General features: G+C 34.0%; 1 protein-coding gene across 11 annotated transcripts in view; it reads right to left on the bottom strand.

Moving 5' to 3' along the window:
• RTTN (rotatin) overlaps positions 1–22,178 on the bottom strand; it is a 142,444-nt gene that overhangs the window by 45,776 nt on the left and 74,490 nt on the right. For 10 of the 11 annotated variants that reach the window (XR_013372539.1, XR_013372529.1, XR_013372560.1 and 7 more), the window contains 5 exons: positions 21,512–21,619; positions 19,658–19,816; positions 18,399–18,470; positions 6,945–7,134; positions 4,507–4,598 (listed from right to left, as the gene is read on the bottom strand). Coding sequence is in view for 7 of the 11 variants with exons in the window: in XM_077884546.1 (XP_077740672.1) it covers positions 4,507–4,598; positions 6,945–7,134; positions 18,399–18,470; positions 19,658–19,816; positions 21,512–21,619 (621 nt within the window). In the remaining 4 variants the exon portion in view is untranslated. The remainder of the gene's footprint in view (positions 1–4,506; positions 4,599–6,944; positions 7,135–18,398; positions 18,471–19,657; positions 19,817–21,511; positions 21,620–22,178) is intronic. The other variant, XM_077884191.1, reaches the window with a different exon arrangement.

Below are 22,178 nucleotides of genomic sequence, written 5' to 3'. Positions count from 1 at the left end.
TTTATAAAATAGTACCATGCACAGGATGGAATGAATATTCTATTTTCACTAGCTATTACAGTCATTCTAATGTCACATACAAAAAAAAAAAATTAGAAAAAACTAATATGGCGGCATTACTAACCATCAATATCTAAGTTTTGTTAAAAGAATTGATATTAAGGGTGCCTGGGTAGCTAAACTGATTGAACATCTGACCCCTGATTTTGGCTCAGGTCATGATCTCTAGGTTCTTGGGATTAATCCCCACATCAGGTTCCCTGCTCATTGGGGAGCCTGCTTCTCCCTCTCCCTCTGTAGCTCCCTGATTGTGTTTTCTCTCACTCTGTCAAATAAATATTTAAAATCTTTAAAAAAACAAAACAAACAAAAAAAACCAACACACCTGTTTATTTTCATTGTACTACAGCCCTGTGGCCTATATTCCCAACACTTAGGAATTAGAATCTTACTTATATTTCCTTTCTAACTATAATATACAAATTCTTAGATCCTGGGTAATCCACAGTTGGTTGAAATTTATTTAAACAAAGTATATCATTTTCTTTCTCTCCACCATCATGCAAATTGCTGTCTTTCCAGGTTTTCCTGGGGTCACCACACTGGAAGGATGTACCTACTCTATCACTAATTCCTATGTCAAAACTATTTTTTTTAAAGCCTCTTCGATTCATCCCTGGTTTAACTGTCCTTGGTCTACTCTTCATTCTATAAAATAACTTGTAACGACCATCACACAAATGCCAATATATATTTTGTAACATCAACTGTAATATTTAATGTATTTTACTCTGCTGAAATATCTTTAGAGCTGTATCTTTATAGCTATTATGGCTTACCTCTTCGAATCCAAAAACAGACTTAGCTCTCTTAGCTAACCCCTAATCTGGTAATTAAACTTTAGCCTTTGTTCCACACTCCAAACAAACTAGGCATTTTCTGAGTTTTCTATACTTTCAGTAGTACCACACAACTTGGCATGCAGTTATTTTCTCATTGTGCTTTAAGTTCTTGACAAGACTTTCAACTCTTATAAGACGGTACTGAATCCTCAGACATATGTGACATATATGACATATATCTTTTCAACTCCCTGTAAATGTGTGCATATATTTAAGAAAGATTAATCTTTAAAGCTCATTTCAATTGCTACTTCTCGTACATGCCCTCTAATGTAACCTCACTGCACCCTGACCATAACATCTACCATAGCACCTATCACATCTGCTTTGTCGTGAAGGAGTGGAACATTATGGCCAACAACTTGAACCAAACATACTTCTGGATTCAAATAATGCCAGCACTGGAACCTTGACCAAGACACTTATTCACTGCATGCCTTAATCTCTTCTTTTGTAAAATAGCAAAAGTAAGAATGACTTTCAATACTTTTAAGTTTATGAAGACCCATGAGTCATTTCTCTTTAAATGTTTAAATAAACTTAAACTAAAATAAAATCATTTTTATTTAAACTGGTGTTCCCAAAAGTTTCAGAGAATCACATATTTCACAAAGAAAAGCTCAAAAGGAAAGAAACCACAACTCCTTTATTTTGACAATTGATAAAACGGATTAAAAAAACATAGACATAATTCTGCTCAACAGCAGTAAAAAAAGAAGACCACATTTTGGTCAGAAAATTGTTGATGCATACTGGTGTATACTAGGCCTAGGTACCCACCTAATGTGGATATTTCTAAGAAGTAGAAATGAGACTTCAGGAGGAAAAACAACCAATGCCTGACCCTTCCTACCTATGAGAAGGAGACACTGAGCTGGAAGGAAGCCATCTCTGAAAAGCCACTTACAAGGGCAATGCCCCAAAGTGAAAATGACACTCCTTACCCTGTCTATACTTTATGAACAAACATGTCCCAATCCCTATAAAGATTGTCAAACAACTGAACTAATATATTCATTAGGGAACACCATCAAAGTCCCTAAAATAACATTAACTGCCCAGAATGGATAATGACCTAGCAACAGCACACTAGATGGTATGACCCAAATCAAAAGATAGTGCTTTCCTTAGAAAGACAAAATGGAAAAATAAACAAATCAATAAATAAACTGTATCTTTTGTCATATCTGGGAAATACACTAAATAATGATATAAATAACCAGGTACACTTATTGGCAAGATTTAAATCCACTGAACAGATACCTCAATTTGTAACTTCAACATATACTTAACAAAGTATTAGCTGATGTAAGTATGACAGCTTAGGTTTAAAGTAATACTGGTATATGGGATGCCTGGGTCGCTCAGTCGGTTAAGTGTCTGACTCTTGGTTTTGGCTCAGATCATGATCTCAGAGTCCTGGGATCCAGCCCTGAGTTGGGTCCGCACTCAGTGGTGAGTTTGCTGAGGTTTCTCCCTCTCCCTCTCCCTCTGACCCTCCCTCCCATGCATGCTCTCTCTCAAAAAAATAAATAAATCTTTGAAAATAAATAAATATTTACTGGTGTGATGAATAAATTCCCCGAATTTTTTTTCCTGTGAACAAGGACAGATAATATCTCTGACATGACAAAAAAAACATGATTATTAGTAAAATTGGGGTAATGAGACTACTTCTATGAATAAGTCACCAATCTGGTGACTAAGAGTCACCAATACCAAAGCTCTTCTTTTTGGAATCAAAAAAGAAGAAAACAAAGAGTTGACTATAAAAATTCTAATAGATAATTATCTTTTGAGAAACTATACAAAATCTCACAAAGAACTATAAAAGAATTCTTAAAAAAAAATAACAGATTTCATTGGTATATATTTCTAAAAGAATATGTAACATCCAAACACAACCAAGTTGTAAGAATCTTAGGCTCTATTAAGTACTTCTATTTTAATAATGACTAAAATAAATATTTCCAAAATTTTTCTCAGAAAATCTAGTATCTTGATCTCTGAGATTTGTTATTACTAAAGTATCTATTATTAGGTATATTGTATATGTTTATTATTATTATATATTATTATCTCTTATAAAACAGAGAAATGCAAAAGTACTCAAATCTTCTTACGTATGATAAATACAATTTGGTATTTACAAAATAGCTAAGATGACTCAAAGTTAATTAGAGCAATTACTACTTACTGAGTTCCTACTATAAAGCAAACAACTGAAGCATGTACAAATTTCAAGCTTAGTCTATAGATAGCCCTTTTAATAGACAGCGAAGTCTAAGAATTACTTTTAAGCATATATTAATGCTGCCCTTCTGTGAATTAAATAACTAATACAGCTCCTTTTTGCATTTAATCATATGATTTCTCTTGTTGAAACAAAAATACATACTATTTCTAGCACAGAAAGGAAAGCATGACATCTAGTGGAAATGAGGTAATTAGTCAACTTTTCCAAATAAAGGTTCAATGCAGCAGTAACCACAAACTCTTCTGAGTCTACAGAAAATCATGACACCTAAAACTGTAGCAAAAAGTACCAGTGTTGGGATTCCTGGGTGGCTCAGCGGTTGGGCATCTGCCTTCGGCTTAGGGTGTGATCCCGGAATCAGGGATCGAGTCCCATATCAGGCTTCTTGCAGGAAGCCTGCTTCTCCCTCTGCCTGTGTCTCTGCCCCACGCCCCCACCCCCCTGCCGTGTCTCTTATGAATAAACAAAATCTTTAAAAAAAAAAAAAAAAAAAAGTACCAGTGTTGAGAAACTATAGGAGGTGAATTTTATTACTGCCTTATAATTATCTATTATGCTCACATTATTTTTGCTCCTGGAAGTAGGAGTGCCGTGCGCCTCTGCCTTCCTGATAGATCTATGACACAGTAACTGTTCCAATCATTTCTTATGCTTATAAAAAAAGTGAAACCTAGTATCAGTCATATTTAGAAATACTTGGTGTATCTCAAACTTTTTAGAACAAAGCAACTTATGAATGAAAAGAAAAAGGAAGGCAGGCAGGCATAAATTTCAGGTATTTCAAACAATGAAAACAAGCTTCTGACACAAATATTTAGAAATAATGTTCAGAATCTCTAGTACCAAACTGGAATCACTTGAATGGGCCCACTTTCTCCAAATTGCTTTGTCCTTAAGCAAAACCGCACAGTAATCAAGCATTATTATCACATGGGATCTATTCTATTACTACTGATAAACATTTTTGAACTTTTATGCTTCTCGGTCTATCAAATAAGGTATAAAAAAGGTTATAAATTCATCTAAAAGGACATTCAGCATAGCTATATGAGTACATGGGACCCTAGTTCTACAAAGACAGTAGTTTAAATTAATCACAGCTATTGGGACACCTGGCTGGCTCAATCATTGGAGCATGGGACTCTTGATCTCAGGGTTGTGGGTTTGAGCCTATGTTGGCTACAGAGATTACTAAAAAAATAAATAAATAAATTTTTAAAAGTAAGTAAATCACAGCTACCTAAATCATAACCTTATACTCTGTATACAGTCTTAATCTGTCCACTGTGTAAATTCAAGTATTTTCAGAGATTCAAAATGAAGCACTCATGCATTCTTTAGAAGTACCATTGTTTCCAAGGTGGAGAGAGAACTTGGATCTTGATCTTGATTGGACATCCTAGATGGAGCTCTCCAAAACTTGAATGAGTCATCTAAACCTGCGACAACAGGAAAACATCAACATAGTCTCCTGGGTACCATAACATTGAATAGAAAGATCACTTGTTACAGAAAACCAATCAAGAACTAAGGAAAAAAGTTTGCTTAATTTTTATTATTCTTAATTAATTTATATATAAAACTTGTTAAACATTTTAATGACAATTAGTGGACCTTGCTTAATCTAATTTATCAAGACCACCAGCTCCCAAACTTTAATGCGCACAAGAATCATAAAGGACTTGTTAAAGTTATTTCCTGGGTCCTACTGCCAGAGATTCCACCCCCCTAAATCAGGATGGGAGCCATAACTCTGCATGTCTAACAAGCTCACAAAAGATTTCAATGATGTTGAACACTTATTTAAAATGTTCAGACAGGGCAGCCCGGGTAGCTCAGCAGTTTAGCGCCACCTTCAGCCCAGGGCATGGTCCTAGAGATCCAGAATCGAGTCCCACATCGGGCTCCCTGCGTGGAGCCTGCTTCTCCCTCTGCCTGTGTCTCTGCCTCTCTCTCTCTCTCTTTTTTTTTTTTTTTTTTTTTGACACTTCTAGGGCACCTGGATGGCTCAGTCAGTTAAGCATCTGACTCTGATTTCAGTTCAGGTCATGATCCCAGGATTATGAGATCAAGGCCCACATCAGGCTCTGAGCTGGGCATGGAACCTGCTTAAGATTCTCTCCCTCACCCTCTGCCCCCACCCCATATCCCTCCCTCTCTCAATCTGTGTTTTTTTTTTTTTTTTTTAAGTTCAAAAACTTCATCAAATGTCATTTTCCTCTTAATTCCTCCAAGAATTGAGCAGAAAAGTGAACTAGAAGTTCACACTTAAGTATTTCAGGGTAAAGGAATTATGTCTGCAATTCACTCTTAAATAGCTCAGAAAAACATATATATACATGTATATTGCATATAAATAAATGCATATAAATAAATTTTTTAAATTTATAAACACATACCCATATACATGTAGGGGAACAAATACCATAAAATGTTAACATTTGAGAATGCTTATATTCTTCTTGCACCTTTTCTGTGAGTGAGAAATTATGTCAAGATTTTCAAAAAATACTAGCAAAGACTAATCTTAAAATATAACTTATTTTTTAAATCATTAAATTATTTATTATTATGAGACAACAATATTAATATGTGCTAAGATCATAGGAAATCTAAAGAATCTAGAAATAGAAATAAAAAGGTTTCAGCAAGATATTTTGTTTTCTGTTTTGTTTTGTTTTTTTTTTTTAAGATTTTATTTATTTATTATTGAGAGACAGAGACAGAGGCAGAGGGAGAAGCAGGCTCCATGCCAGGAGCCCAATGTGGGACTCGATCCCGGGACTACGGGATCAAGCTCTGTGAAGGCAGACGCTCAACCACTGAGCCACCCAGGTGTCCCTCAGTAAGATATTTTGATAAATGAGTACCATACCAAAAGCAAATAGCTTTTTGATATATTAGCAAAACAAATTAGAAAATTTAGTAGAAGGGGTACCTGGATGGCTCAGTGATTGAGCGTCTACCTTTGGCTCAGGTTGTGATTCCTGGGTCCTGGGATTGAGTCCTACATCAACTTTCCCACAGGGAACATGCTTCTCCCTCTACCTATGTATCTGCCTCTCTCTGTGTGTCTCTCATGAATACATAAAACCTTATAAGAAAAGGAAAGGAAAAAAAAAAGAAAAAATGTAGAAGGAGATGAACAGGAGAGACTCCTAACTCTGGGGAAACAAACAAAGGGTTGCAGAAGGGGAGGAGGATGGGGGGATGGAGTAACTGGGTGACAGGCATCAAGAAGGGCACTTGATCAGATGAGCACTGGGTACTGTACTACATGCTGGCAAATTGAATTTAGATATAATTTTTTAAAAATTAAAAAAGAAAATTTAGAATGAAAAGGTCTCATTCTTGATTACCTAGAAAGAACCTTCCAAAAAGTTTAAAACATCAAAAAGAGAAAAAAAAAAAAAAAAAAAAAACAGTAAAACTTTACTGAAGGGCATGAAATAACTTATAAAAAATTAATAAGATGTCAAAATGTTTTCCATGAAGAATTTATAACATAGAAAAATGCTTAAGCAATGTTTAGTGAAAGGAAGGAACAAAAATATACATAGATATGAACACAATCATGTAAAACAAACAAAAGCTATAGGATGAGAGAAGACGAGAAAATTCACCCTGACGTTAACAAAGGTCATCTCTGTGTAGTGGGGCCCAGAGATAAATGCTCTCCTGGGTACTTTCAATTTTTTAAAAATATTTTGTAACAAACACATAGGTTACGTAGGTTTTCAATAGTTTTTAAATAGTTAGATTTCATAAAAATAAAAATATACTACCATTTAAATCACTACCTTCTGAAGTTCCATCCAGAGCAGAAAAATTCAAATCAAATGTATATCGTCCCAGGTAACAGTGTTTTATCATCTGATTCAAATGTTCATAGAAATGGCAATGATATAGAAGAGCCTGAAGGGCAGGTTTTCCTATGAGCGACAGGCCAGAATCCTCATCGTGGACACAGGGACCCTGTAAGGAAAAGAGGGAGAGAAAAAGAAAGACACCCTGATTATAATGTAATTTCTTCAAAAAGACCTGCTGTCTGCCTCTCAACCCCAGCCTCCCCCCCCCGCCCCCAAGGGACCAAACGGGTCCCAGGTGCTACCAGGATACTTATACCTGACTCTGTCCTTCCACACTCAAAGCAGTGTGACCTAGGGCAAATATTTCATAGTACTCTAAGTTTTTGCTGCCTAAAAATCCTCTGAAGGCAGAAGGCTGATCTACTCTTGAGAGATAAACATTAGTTTACAATGCATCTATAAAATGGTACAGTTTTAACCAAGTAATTACATTTCTTGATCCACGAATACAATAAAAGCAGTATTTTTCAACCTACACAGAATATTCAAATATCTGAAATAATGTGATCCAGTAATTATGTTCCAAATTATTTTTTGCACCTATCAATATGCCAGATAAAAATGAAAAGACTCATCACTACACATGATAAAATCTGTTTGCCACATTACTTCTCACTGAATTAACTGTGACAACAGAAACATGTAGGCAGGCATGCATGCGCGCAGGTACACGCGTGCGAGGGCGCGCACACGCACACACACTCACTTTCCATCAGGAAGCTGAGAAGAATCTGCCATTCTATGATTTTAATCTCATTGTACTTTTTTCCAAATAATCTTTTTGTGCTGCCACTTATTACTTTTCCTGGAATATCCAATGGCAAAAGTTAAGCAGCCAGGATTGGTTTAAAGTTTGCAAATAAGCCTGTCCCTGGCTTATAATTCTATTTTTGGAAAATGACAATAAAGTTATGATTTTTAAAAAAGACCATAAGAGAGAGAAAAATAAAAGACAGAAAACAGCAATCTAAGTTCTAGCAGGAAAGGTATGGTCAAAATATATCCAAAATGTATCATTAACTCTGAGATTTGTGTATGGGTCCCTTTTCTCAGGCCTCCTCATCACCAAGGAAAAATGGATGTTAAAACTTACTATCTGGAAGATAAAATAATTCACAAGTTAAAGATTTAATTAAATCAATATGATCATTTCAATTAATCTTTTTTTCAGGATATTATCATTATAATCAAATATCTTACTTTATTATTAAATAAATTGTATGGTTATAAATCTGTTATTGCTGTATTCTAATAATAAAGCAATTTACATATCTAATAAGAAATAAGAATATATAATAAGCAACCAGCACATGATGGCCCCTGTGTAACTTTAAATTTTGAGGTCTGGAAGAAGCAGACAAAACAGAGTAAAGTACAATAACAGGGTCATGTGGCTGTCTGTTAACCATGGTATATGTTTCAGACAATGTGGCCCTTTCATGTACTACTTTATTTTATTATCTGGGATGAAATAATTCATCCCAAACCACAGAGCCAATCCTAATATCCACAGCTTCAAACTCCTCTATCTTTTAAGCAATTTACAACATTCTAAATGTACAAAACGTGAAATACAGAGATTTGTAAGAATTGCTTAAAATCATGAATTAAAGCTCTCATTACAATAATTCAGAGAAGGAATTAACAACCAAGATGAGAATTATAAATAATTCAGCTAAATTTACTAGCTTAGCTCCAACAACTTAACAAACTTCAATAAACCAATAAAATAAAATGATTAAACAAAGTAGGATGATACTACCTTTTCTAAATATATTTCATAATGATGCCCAGAACAATTTTTAAATTTTATTACACAAATTACATAAAATTTTTACTTTTCCAAAATTATACCTATATACTTATTTCCTGGATAAGTTACACCACAGTCCAAAATTCATAAATGTTTAACAAAAATAAGTGAAGGAATATAAACTATATAAATCTTAAAAACAAGCTCTTCAAGAGCTCTCATTAAATCTATTGATTCTTTATTCTCTAAACGTTTCCTGAGGCTGATGGTTATACCAATTGCTAAAAGGAAAGGTAATACAAACTCACTGTCTTGTAAAATCCACTTTTTCAGGGAGCCTGGGTAGCTCAATCAGTTTGACTTGCTCAGGTCATGATCTCAGGGTCCTAAGATTGGACCCTATGTTGGGCTCTACACTCAGCAGGGAGTCTGCTTGTATCTCTCCCTAGACTCACTCATACTCCTCATAAATAAATAAATAAATAAATAAATAAATAAATAAATAAATAAATAAATAAAATCTTTAAAATGATAATAAAAATAAAATCCACCATTTTTTTTAGTTTTAAGTATTTCCAAAGTAAATGAGAAATTACACATATATAGAACTGTAGTAGTTATTCCCTAAGTATATATAATTATCATAGTGATAATCATTAACATAATCACATTTACCCTTCAATTAAATACAAATAGTCTCTGACTTACAATGGTTCAACCTATAATTTTTCAATTATAATGGAGCAAAGTGATACATATTCAGTAAAATCCACACTTCAAACTTTGAATTTTGATTTCTTCCTGGGCTGGTGATATTCAATAACATATTCTCACAATGCTTGGTGGGCAGCAACAGCCAGCCGCAGCTCCTAGTCAGCCAATGATCACAAGGGTAAATAGCTGATTCAATCACATGCTTTTTATTTTCAGTACAATATTCAATAAATTACAGGAGATATTCAACTGTTTAATTATAAAACAAGTTTTGTATTAGATGATTTTGTCCAACTGTAGGTTGGTAGAAGTGTTCTGAGCACATTTAAGGTAGGCATGGATAATCTATGACGTTTGATAGGTTACGTGTATTAAATGTATTTTCAACTTATGATATTTTGAATTCAATAATGAGTTGACTGGGACATAACCCCATTGTAAGTCAAGGAAGATTCATATTTAAAAATTTTTTTCTCTAGTCCTTATGAATATAAAAAGAAAAGATTGAGAAAATGATAACAATATAAATCATAATAAGAAATGCAAGTTTAAAATTCCATCTACTTAATAAGGTTTCAGAACTCATTTTATTTTTTGTGCCTGGCTGGCTCAGTGAGAGAAAATGAAACTACGGATTGTGGGGTTGTGAGTTCGAACCCCATGTTGGGTGTAGAGATTCCTTGAATAAAAACTTAAAAAAAAAAAAAAAAAGGGTACCTGGGTGGCTCACAGAGTTAAGCATCAGATTCTTGGTTTCAGCTCAAGTCATAATCTCTGGGTGATGAGATCAAACCCTTTGCTGGGCTTCATACTCAATGCAGAGGCTGCTTAAGGTTGTTCTTTCCTTCCCCCACTCACATCCTCACTTGCTCTCTCTCAGATAAACAAATAAATAAAATCTCTAAAAAGAATCTTTTTTTTTCTTTCCCTATATATCACAGTGAAAATTGCTTCAGCCTACCAAGATTGAAGAAATTAAATTCTAATATGAACAAAAGGATATCTCAGAAAATAAAGACTAAGATAAAAATATAAAAGATAAGGAGATAAAAAGAAAATCAATTCGAGAGACCTAATATAGGACTCATATGATATATGGAAAGAGAACAAAGAAAAGTTATTTTTAAAATAAATAAACATGAGGGATGCATGGGTGGATGCATGGGTGGCTAAGTTGGTTAAGCACCCAACTTTTGATTTCTGCTCAGGTTCATGATCTCACGGTCCTGGGATTGAATCCTGCTGAGCATGGAGTCCACTTCTCTCTCCATCTCTCCCCGCCCCCGTCCCTTACCTAGCTTGTGTGCAAGCACATGCACACTCTCCTTCCCACTAAAATAAATAAATCTTAAAAAATAAATAAATAAATAAATAAATAAATAAATAAATAAGAAAAAATGTGTCAGAGTCAAAAAAAAATAGAACATCTAGGTCTTCAAATTAAGGAGTTTAATGAGTGTCAAGCAAGAGCAATGAAAAAGATATATAACCATAAAATTCTAGGACATCAAAGATAAAGAGAGAATGATAAACAAAAAAGTTGGCCATAAAGGGATAAAAGAGCCAGATGGGCATCCAACTTCTCATCAGCAGTATAGGATGTCAGAAGATAGTAGAGCAAAATTCTTATAAGGAATGATTTCAACCTATCTTGTAACTACCCAAACTATCAAGTGCAATTTAAATACATTTTCAAATATGTAAGAACTCATTATGTTTGTTGCTCATGTACTTGTTTTTAAGATAGAAATATGATTATTTTGAAGATGATTTCTAGGAAAAAGTCTCTCAATCAAAAAGAAAGGATGGCTAAGAGTTTAGAAAAAAGTGTGATACGATATAGACTTACAATTCAAAGAAAAAAAATTATATAGATAGATAGCCAGGGACAGAAACTCCAAGGGAAAAAAAAAATAAGTCACCCAAATCACTTAATTAGACACACACAGACACAAACTTATGCATGTATATACACATATATATTAGAAATATACATATAAATATTAAAAACTTTTAATACAATAAATATTAGACAATTTTTCTTCTGAGCCCTGTAAGTATAGATACAGAAATATAACCACAGCCCAGTAAGTGGCTCTATAGTAAATCACTAGTTTTCAATTTTTAGAATCAACTTACATATAAAGCAAGACTGAAGAGAATATGAACGTCATCAACATTCACAAAGTAAAAGTAAAGATAAAACTGACAAAGATTAGCAGAAGTGAAAGAACAGGAATATCTTAGCTACAACTTTCTTACCTTCTTAATGAGGGGACAGAGATATTATCCACAGGTAAGAAGACAAGAAACAGCAGGTAGAGAAACTAAGTCTGGTAATAGAACTAAATTTGCAGGACATTATTTAAATGAGCTAAATCCTGTGTATCAACACAATAAAGGAACAAACATTATAGCAAACTACTATTTAGATATGAAGGTAACTACCTAAAGAATTAAAATCGGTAGGAGGTAAAGCTATCTCTGTGAATGAAAAGAGGCAGTAAATTTCATTATAAGCTCTAATGGTTGTTTTAACCACATACATTTTTACTTAAAAAAAATGCTTCTAAAAATACAAACAATTCATCCAGAGTATAAGTTCTTAAAGAAGATCAAATCTGGAATATGTACATATGTACATATTACACCATTATTTTTTATTCGATTTATTTTAACTAATATTAAGCCTGAATCCCCATTCTCAACGTGCCAAAGCTTCCTAGTGGCAATGGCATGTTAGCAACAGAGCTTTACTCAGGGCAGTAAAGCCAAACCCAGCATATGCACAAAAAATGGTCTGACTCAGGCTTTCCATAGATGACTAATGGTACAAGGTCCCAAACAATGAAGCTTTTCATGCATACACAAGGTTCCGTTCCACAGATCCATCAGTAATTGATGGGGCTGTCTTCTGGCATAGTGGGGAATATCAGCATGGTCTAAGTGCTCTGTCTTTGGATGTCTATATCCTTACCAGACTTGCCCTCAGGTGAATGTGCTGGGGCTGTCAGATCATCTACAAAATTGCCAGGGAGAGTTGAGAAGGACAGTATGCAAAGAAAGAAAACTCTTCAAATCACCAGGTATCATTACAAATAAGTTTGCAACGAAAATCACAAATTATGTCATAGAACACTCCAATTAATTTGAAATCATTGTTTTCAAGGATGCAATAAACTGCAATATTAATTTAAAAACATGTATTTTACTCCTAGTGTCATACTCATTTACCTGTGGTTCAAAAGGAACTAGAAGCAAAGTAAAAATCACATTTAAGAAAAGCAGACAATACAGGCACCTGGCTCAGTCAGTGAGCACATGACTTAATCTCGGGGTTGTGGGTTTAAGCCCCACATTGGGCATAGATGTTAGTTAAAATCTTTAAAAAAAAAAAAAAAGACTAGAGAGTATTTTCAAGAAGAAAAAAGAATTATTTTAATATGTAACAAATTAAAAAAACTGCTGTAATATAATACAGAGATTGGAAAAAAATGATCCTAATTACATAAGCAGAAATCCCTAATTACATATAAATTATGAATACAGATAAAATGATATTGCTTCTCTGACACCAAGTATTTATTGTTTTGTGAAATCAATACTTAGGAGGATTCATGATGAACACCTTTAAAGATGAAAAATATGCACTGATGATTATCACATCAAATATGAAAATGATGCATACTGCAACAATAAATGAGTGGACTATCTACCTAAAACGCAAACACATATGCAGTTTCCACTTATGTCCACCATTAGTACACAGAAGCAATGACTCTTTCCCTCTGTCCAGGAATAATGAAAACGTCTAGAAGCCAGATCTCATTTCTAAATACCATTCTCCATTAAAAGAAATCAGGGCTCTCTGAGTAAATGTCTGATTCTAAGCTGGGGCTGGAAATTCTGGAATATCTTGCTATACCAGAAAATACAGAAGTGCTCAAAGACTAAAGAAAATAAGTTAAAAGGACAAAAGATTCTTCATGAAGGGGCGCCTCTAAGTCAAATCTGGAACAATTTGAATATCTAAAAATAATGATAGAAACAGGCTACAACTCATAAAACAAAGAGCCTTTGAGTCTACACTGAAATGTAGAAAAAAAAAAGAAAAGAAAGAGAAGAAAGAAAAAATGAAAGCTCTTTCTTATAGTAAAATGTAATAAATGTAGAAAGAATGACATAATTAGAAAGTCACCATTTGGCAACCATTCTATAATAATTGCTTCAGACAAGAACGGAAGTCAAAACTAGTGGAAGAAAGTTGATGAGAAGTAGGCATCAGTGCAGTCTCAGAGTGTCTTCCTGCAACAGAAAAAACTGAAACTCCATATGAAGGAAACATGCAGGCTCTACCTTAACCAAGTTAGCAAAGTCAGTATACCTAGTAAGGGGACAAACAGATGATCTTGTTTCCTGATACAATGTACTAACACTTCTACAGCTTTTCTATCAAAAAATGTATAACTTGAATCTAATCATAAGGACAGATAAATCTAATTAAAGAATATTATAAAAACTAAATAGCCTGTACTCTTCAAAAATGTTAAGGTCATTAATGCTATTCAGGAACTATTTTAGATGAAAGAAAGGAGAAAGATACAACTATCTGCAACATGTATTCCTGATCCTAGATCCTGACCGGGTGGTGTTATTTTTTTCTTTTCCTATGAAGGACAATAGTGGGACAACTGGAATAATTTGAATAATTGCCTAATTTTGGTAATTTTTATGATGATTTTATGAGAAGGTCATTTTTAGGAAATTCACACTTAAGTGTTTAGAGGAAAAAGCAGCATTATGCCTGCAACTCTCAACAGTTCAGAGAAAAGATACTTGCAGACAGAGCTAAAGCAAACTTGGTATAATTGTTAACATATGGGGAATCTGGGTAAAAGTTATATAAAAACTGTACTGTTCCTGCAACTTTTACATAGGATTAATTTTTTTCAAAATAAAGTTTAAAAAAATAAATTATGTGGACAATTCAAAGTCCTACCATAAATGTGGAAAGGAACTAAAGCATAAACATACCACAAACTGACAACTCACTATATTTAAGTGCATGAAATTACATTTACCCTTAAATGTGTAACATTTTCAAGTGGGAAGACCAACTTTAATATTACAAAAATTATGCATAAGCTACCCTAATTCTACATAAAATATTATAGCAATGTTCTCTGGATACGTGTTTTTCTTCTCTCACAGGCCATAAGCCCCAGAGAATTTAATCTGATTACCTGTGAATCCCTAAAATTTAGGTACTCAACCAATGTTTACAGAAATGAACTCAAACAAACTACACAGATAATCCCTATCTAACCAATACATTTGTTATAATCAATTCTAAAATTCTACTCTGGTAATTAAAGTTGCAGGGATATGGATCTGTGACAAAGGTTCTCAAACTAAACCCAGCAACATAATCCTCCACGTGCAAGAGTACTAAATTCAAGTCAAACTGCAGAGAACTGCTTTACCAACTGGAGAGCTAGGAGCATGACAGTTTAGAGCCCCATGGACAATGATTCTGTTTTCTCTACCAGAGAAGACTATTAACCTTAAGGAAGAGAAGACCAATATTTATAAGCATCACTCTTAAAAAACAATGCCTTGAGGGATGCCTGCGTGGCTAACTGGCTGAGCGGCCAGCTCTTAAATTCAGCTTGGCTCATGATCACAGGATCCTGGGATAGAGCCCCATGTCCAAGTTTGCACTCAGCTGGGAGTCAGCTTGAGGATTCTTTCTTCCTCTCCCTCTGCCCTTCTGCCCACCTGTGTGTGGGTGCATGCTCTCTCTGTCTCTTTCAAATAAATAAATAAATCTTTAAAAAAGAAAAAAAAAAAAGAACCAAAAACAATGCTTTGAATAGAAAAGATCTGTGGCACACCAAGCCTGATGAACCAAAAACTGGATTCTCATTGCAGCAGGAGCCATGGTTTCAGGTCCCTACTGAAGGTGTTGGGTGCTGAAGGAAGCTGCTCAGAAGTCAGGCTCCTTATCCTCCCCTGCTCATAGTAACTGCCCAGGTCCACTACACTGCTGTATCCATGCAACAGTAAGTGGGGAATCACACTACAAAAATTAAGACCTGATTTTTTAACTTTATTTACTTAGCAATATCATCATGCACTAGCAAAGACTGATAAAGCGCTATCATGTCTGTGGTGGGAACTAAAAGAAACACTGAAAAAATATATGAAAAATATGAACACATATATTCTACACAGAAAGATTAAGTTAAATGGCAAGAAATAAGGCAAGGCAGTAAAGGTAATTTATGAAAAAGAACTTAAATTATAGATAACTGATATCAAATGCTATTGTCTTTCTGAGTAAAGGAAGTTAAAATGGATTATATGGTTTACTGAAAGCATTTTTTAATACTTTTTGAATTAAAATGTTTTAACTGATTTATGACCCACCTGTTCTAGAAAAGATTTAAGGCCTATTACAAGGAAAGGTAAATTATAACATGATAGTGAAAATATAGCAGGGATGAGAGAAAGACAAAGAAAAGTATGAAAATATCAGACCCAGGAATAAAGCCAAAAAACATATATACTAGATAAGCCACATGTTGATAGGAAGGCTCTAAACTTTCTAGCATTCAGCAATAAAAGGAAAAACCAACCAGTTACATAATTTATAGATGCAAATTATTACCACTCAGAAGTACAATTCCAGATAGTGACATGAAATAGGAATTTCTTTTGGGTGTGTAGAGAAAGAATCTGGAGTGGGGGTAGTAATCACAGAAAGACACTGCAGAATGCCCAGTGGAGTGACAGTACAGAGCACATCCACTTAGACTTCAGGCATCAAAACAAAGTGCAAAGCAGTAAAAACAATTCTCTTTGTAAAATGTAATTAATGAAATATCTACCTTAACCAAAATAAAATATTTACAGTGCTTCTAGGTACTGGTGCTACTTCCTGCCCTATCCTCAAAATATTGTGAAATACATAGACAAGCAAATGAAACATTTTTTCGAATAAGATTATCATTTATCATTCTACCAGTTTTAGTTGTAGAATAATAGATGTGTAGCACCTTCTTTCTAGATATAATAAACTGGCAAAGGTCACAACCTTTGGAGATTATAAAATTCCATTGAAGTATCTGAAGGCTATTTTGCTCCCTTCTTGGAACAGCTGTTTTCACTTTGGGATTTAAAGTACCACTAAACTGTTAAACAGGGGGACAAATATGAGGCCACCAACTATTCATAGTGCTAAATAAGGATGCTTAAAATTCAAAAGAAAGACTAAAAACAGATCAAAAAAGAGGAAAAAAATCTGAGTTTACTAAACACACATACACAAACCAATTAGAGCTTATTTTTCTAATTTTGCTTAAGACTAGCAAAAGGTTCATCATCAAATACTATTTGGAATTAGAGTAGCTCTCAAAATTTTTGACTTTGGCCAAAATAAGCAAGGCAAAAGACTGCAAAAGCTCATTTAAAGCACTATTTTCAACTTTTTAATAGAAAATTATTCTTTGATAAAGAACTGGAGAATAAGACCAAAAGCTACAATAAACATGTCACTAGTAACAAAAAGGAACTGTATACTATTTAACTTGTAAAAGAAAAACATGAACATCTATGCATGTTTCTATACTATAATAAAATGTCCCAAGAACTCTAATAGAACCCAGAAGTAGCATTAACTCTTGCTTTCATATTATATTAATTTAAATAATAAAAAAATCATTGACATTACATTACCAAGCATATAAAACACAAGTGTTGCTAGTTTAACAAAGGGACTAGAGATGATTTGTATTTCAGCCAAAAACAACACATTTTAAAATCTAGTTGTTGGATAACAAGCATCAAAATTACACCACCATTAACATAAATATTAATCCTGTGTATTCTTTCCAGTTTTGTGTCCTATAGTTTTATTATAATGCAGACTATGAATAGCCAACCATTATCAGAAGGAATGTTAAACAAATTAGAGGAACAGGTGGAAAGTGGCCTAGGTTTTTCCAGAACTAACAGTTAAGCTGGGTGTGTCAGGTGTGGAAAATAGAGCCTTCCAAGAGTTAAATGAGATGTAGGTCTTGACCTGGATTCAGGATTCAAGTCACTGTCTGAAAAGCTGCCCTCACTGCAGGCTCAAGTGGATTCAGCAATTCCTCCACAGGTATATTCTAATGAAAAATTTAAAAGAAAATTTGGATTTGTCGAGGATCCTGGGGAGTGAGATGCAACAGTATGATTAATAAACACAGAGAAAGAACATATTTTATGTCCCCAGTGACTGCACTTTTCTATCCTGCAAATCATCTAAAAAGTAGTAGGCTATAAAAAAGTTAGGTACTACTAGACTTGATATTCAGAACATGAAAAAAAACTTAATCCAATAAAAACCAAAGAAAGATAAATTATGACCTTAAACTGTACTAAGGAAAGGAAAAAGGGCATTAACATTAATGCATACTTAATCATAAACAAATTTATGTATTATGATTAAATTATAGAGACAGTACAATGAGTAGGTAAGAGAGACTAGCTACACTCAAAGCAAAGATGTGATTTAGAGCAAACTATTTAAACCTTCTAATGCAAAAGTTCCTTAATCTACAAAATGAAAATAATTTAGTGGTTCAGAATTCAAACAATTATACAAGTTAAATATTAAGTTAAATATTGTTAAGCTCCTAGAAGAGTACACAGAATACTGTATTAGCTATTCTATTTCTGTACATGGAGAAAAATCCGTAAATGTGATAGAATATAAGAAAATTTCTACATTTCTTTTAAGAGATCTTGTTGCCATAGTTTCATCAGTAATGAGATATATGCATATAATATACATACACACGCTGAAACTTTATCAATTAATCTCAAATATCTAAATTGATAACTGTTTAAAAGCCACTCACCTGCCAAGTATAATCCTTTATAATTACTGAAGGCATTGGAATTACAAGAAGATTCTGAAGAATAAATGCAGCCTAAAAAAAAAAAGAAAGAAAATGTCAATACTGCCATCTTGTTGTCATCTCTGAAATAACCTATATATTGAAATTTAATAATAAAGAACATTTCACTGGATAACTGAACATCCTGAAACATCATTATGAAAACTGCCAAGCTCATTGCTTATTATATGATGACCTAACAGTGGGTGGAATTATTTCATCAGAAAATATACTTTTTCCTATTTCAGAATTTTATATTTCCAAAAAATGGTCTATAAAATGTAAACTGTTCTGGTAACAGTTAAGAAATACTTACATGTTTCTATTATTACACACACACACACACACACACAGACTCTCTCCCTTCTCTCTCACCCCCCTCTCTCTCACAAGTTCCTTTCAATAAAAAAGTTCTAACTAGAAATACAAACCACAAATGTCCAACTTTACCTTCTAGGTCCTAAAGATAGTCAAATTAAATAACTGTATATATAGTGAAGATTACAATATGAAGATGAGTAACGGGGTAACAGAGGGGGTCCAAGAGAGTGAAATTTTCAACCATCTTAATTCGAAGTCAACAGATATGTTGAAATTCGTAAATCAACAATAAGCTACAAGTTTAAGCATTACTATTAAAAAACAAATAACAAGAAACTATAGCATTTGGATAGTGGAACTGAGAACTTGCAAACAGGGGGCCTGGATCTGCTGTTTCCTCCATAAAGCCTCAAATCACTATTTCATTGCTGTTTTTAAAAATAGTTGCATCAATCATCATTTCAGTAAAAGCAGTAATGAAAGAAAACCACCAATTATTTAGAAAGAATTAAAATAGGGTTTAATTTTCCTCATATTTTATGATTACTAGAGTACTCTGACAGCCATTCATCTCAAGTAAAGCTTTACAGATATTTCTCATATACACTGAGGTAACAGAAAAGTAGTTTTTTTTTCTGTGAACTACTTTCCAATATATAATAATATAGAAGAGTTCATATAAAACATAGCAAATTCTGCCCTGATCTTACCAAAATAAAGGAATCCAGTATTTACTGTGAATTAGTATCTTTTTTATTCTCTGGTAGCATTTTATTTGGGCTTTTTTTGTAGGCAGAAAAAATCACGGTGGGTAATCAGTCCCCAGTCTTTATAAAGACCAACACAACGAATTTCTAGATCTTTATGAAAGGGAAAAAGTACTAAATGGACAGGCATACCTCCCGGCGCACCATACTACATTCCGACTGGTCCAGCAGAATGTTCACCACTGTCCCCCAGAGCCCACCAGAAATGTTTTGACAACTATTTGCCAACGCGACACAGCCAGTTTCAAGGGTGGTCAGTGCTGATCCTAATCCCAATGAAGTGAACCTCACCTGTTCAGATTTAAAAAAGTTGTCAAACCAAAAAAATCCAATTTCCTAACATGAATTCTTAATTTTTCTGGCACATGAGATATCACACTTTCATGACATTGTCTTGACGATCCTAAATTATAAAAGGCACTTACAGAAAATAGTGCCCTATAAATTTATGAATGAATAAAAATCCTATTCTACAATTCAAATAAGCAAATATCACAGAAAATCAAAACCAGGTATAAATAAGAAAAAAAATTATATCTGACAAACCTTGTTCTAAGGAAAGCACTGGGTGCTTACATATCTTTTGTGAACATGATTCCTGTTTATTCCTCCTTTTTAAGGAGGTTATCTATTATTTTGTTCTACTATCCTTAAGTTACTAGTGTTTCCTCCAAATGGCTTTAATTTTTTGAAACCTCTTCTCAAAAAGAAAGAACTCGATCTTTTTATAAATTATCTAGTATTTTCTCCAAAATTACTATAAAAGAAAAATGTTTCAAATAAGATTTATGTGGTATGATGTGTTTACCACAGTGCCACTGCAGCTCAAGCTATGCATTTTGGTTTACTTCTGAATTCTGATTCTAAAATAGTTTCACAGATAGTTACAGGGTAACCAAAAATAATGTAGTCATAACATGGTCATGCAACAAGTCCAAGGTCAGTATTACAAAGAATGGAACCTCTAGGTTCAAATAGTGTTTCTAAAAATCAAGGTTTATAGCATAATAGAAAATAATCATTTCTTGCTTAAAACTAATGGATGGTGCCCATAGTTGACAGTATTGTATACTTAAAAATTTGCTAAGAGGGTAAATCCTATGTTGTGTTCTAATCATAAAAATAACACAGCGGAGAAGGGGAAACCTTTGTAGGCGAAAGATGGGTTTACAGCATTGAATGATTTCAGGGGTTACACTTATCTCCAAATGCATGAATTTGTACACATTAAATACGTACAGCTTTTTGTATGTCAATCATATCGCTTTTTAAAAAAGCGATTAAGTGGACAAATGGCTAAAGCTGGAAAATTTATTAATAATATAAAATTTTGCACTGCAATGGTATTATTCTATTAAATGACACACGAATGTCATTAGGCAGCTATCCTTCTAAAATCTTTGAAAATGGCTAGCATCTCCATTAATTTTTCACTTGTTCTTTCTAAAAGTGAAAAATCCTAAGATTTTTTTTTCTATTTTTAATCTGTAATGAGTTTGACTGGAGAGGATCTGCTCTGAACTGAACTGTGTCTCCTTTAAATTGCTGTGCTGAAGCCCTAACTCCCCTGTTGTTAGAGATTTTAGGAGATAATTAAGGTTAAATGAGGTCAGAAGGGTAGGGTCCTCATCTGATAAGATTGGTGGCTTTATAAAAGGAGGAAGAGAGGAAAGGTCACTGACTATACAGTGAGAAGGCAGCTATCTGAAAGCCAAAAAGGAGAGCCCTCACCAGAACCCAATCATGTTGACACCTTAATCTCAGATATCCAGCCTCTGGAACAATGAGAAAATAAATTCCTGTTTTTCAAGTCACCCATGTTATGTGTTATGGATCCCAAACTGACTAAGAGAGGGAGTAAAGAGTTTAAGGTATGGTCACTAAAATAATCTCATACTGGAAAATACGAATTTATGTACATACATATATTTGTTGTTTCATTTGTTCTAATCTATAGATTAGGACTCAATTTTCCTTCACACTGACCTCTGGGTCTCGGTCAACCCATAATGGAATGAGCCACGCCAATCCTTGTGGGGTAGCATGTCCTTCACTGTGACTGCCCAAAGGCAAAAACCAAAGTGACATCCACTCCTGGAGTGAAAAAAAGGGAAGAGACACATGAGGTAAGTTTCAAAGAATAAAATAGAGGAAGTTCAAATAACTGAATTTTTAAAAATCAAAACAAAGTGTTAAAATGTCCTTAAGACTTGGCTTAAATTCAGTATTTAATCAAAATAAAGGCAATAAAAATCTCAGCTTCTTCTTAAAAAGCTAAATAAAACAATTTTTCTTCAGAACTATCCACCCCATGATTTAGACAAAATGTAGTTCTCTAAAGCACACAAACTTCAATAAAAATAAATCTCAAATAAAATTCAGGTTCACAGCTTCTAAGAAATCTCTCAGTCAAAAATCATGTCTGTCTAAGAAGAAAAGTCGGGCAGCCCGGGGGGCTCAGCGGTTTAGCACCACCTTCAGCCCAGGGCCTGATCCTGGAGACCCGGGATTGAGGCCCACATCAGGCTCCCTGCATGGAGCCTGCTTCTCCCTCTACCTGTGTCTATGCCTCTCTCTCTCTCTCTCTCTCTCTCTCTCTCTCTGAGACCCTGAGACCCGGTATCGAGTCCCACATCAGGCTCCCTGCATGGAT

The sequence above is a fragment of the Canis aureus genome, chromosome 1 (assembly GCF_053574225.1).
Source record: "Canis aureus isolate CA01 chromosome 1, VMU_Caureus_v.1.0, whole genome shotgun sequence".
Lineage (NCBI taxonomy): Eukaryota > Metazoa > Chordata > Mammalia > Carnivora > Canidae > Canis > Canis aureus.
This window is presented reverse-complemented; position numbering and strand designations above follow the sequence as displayed.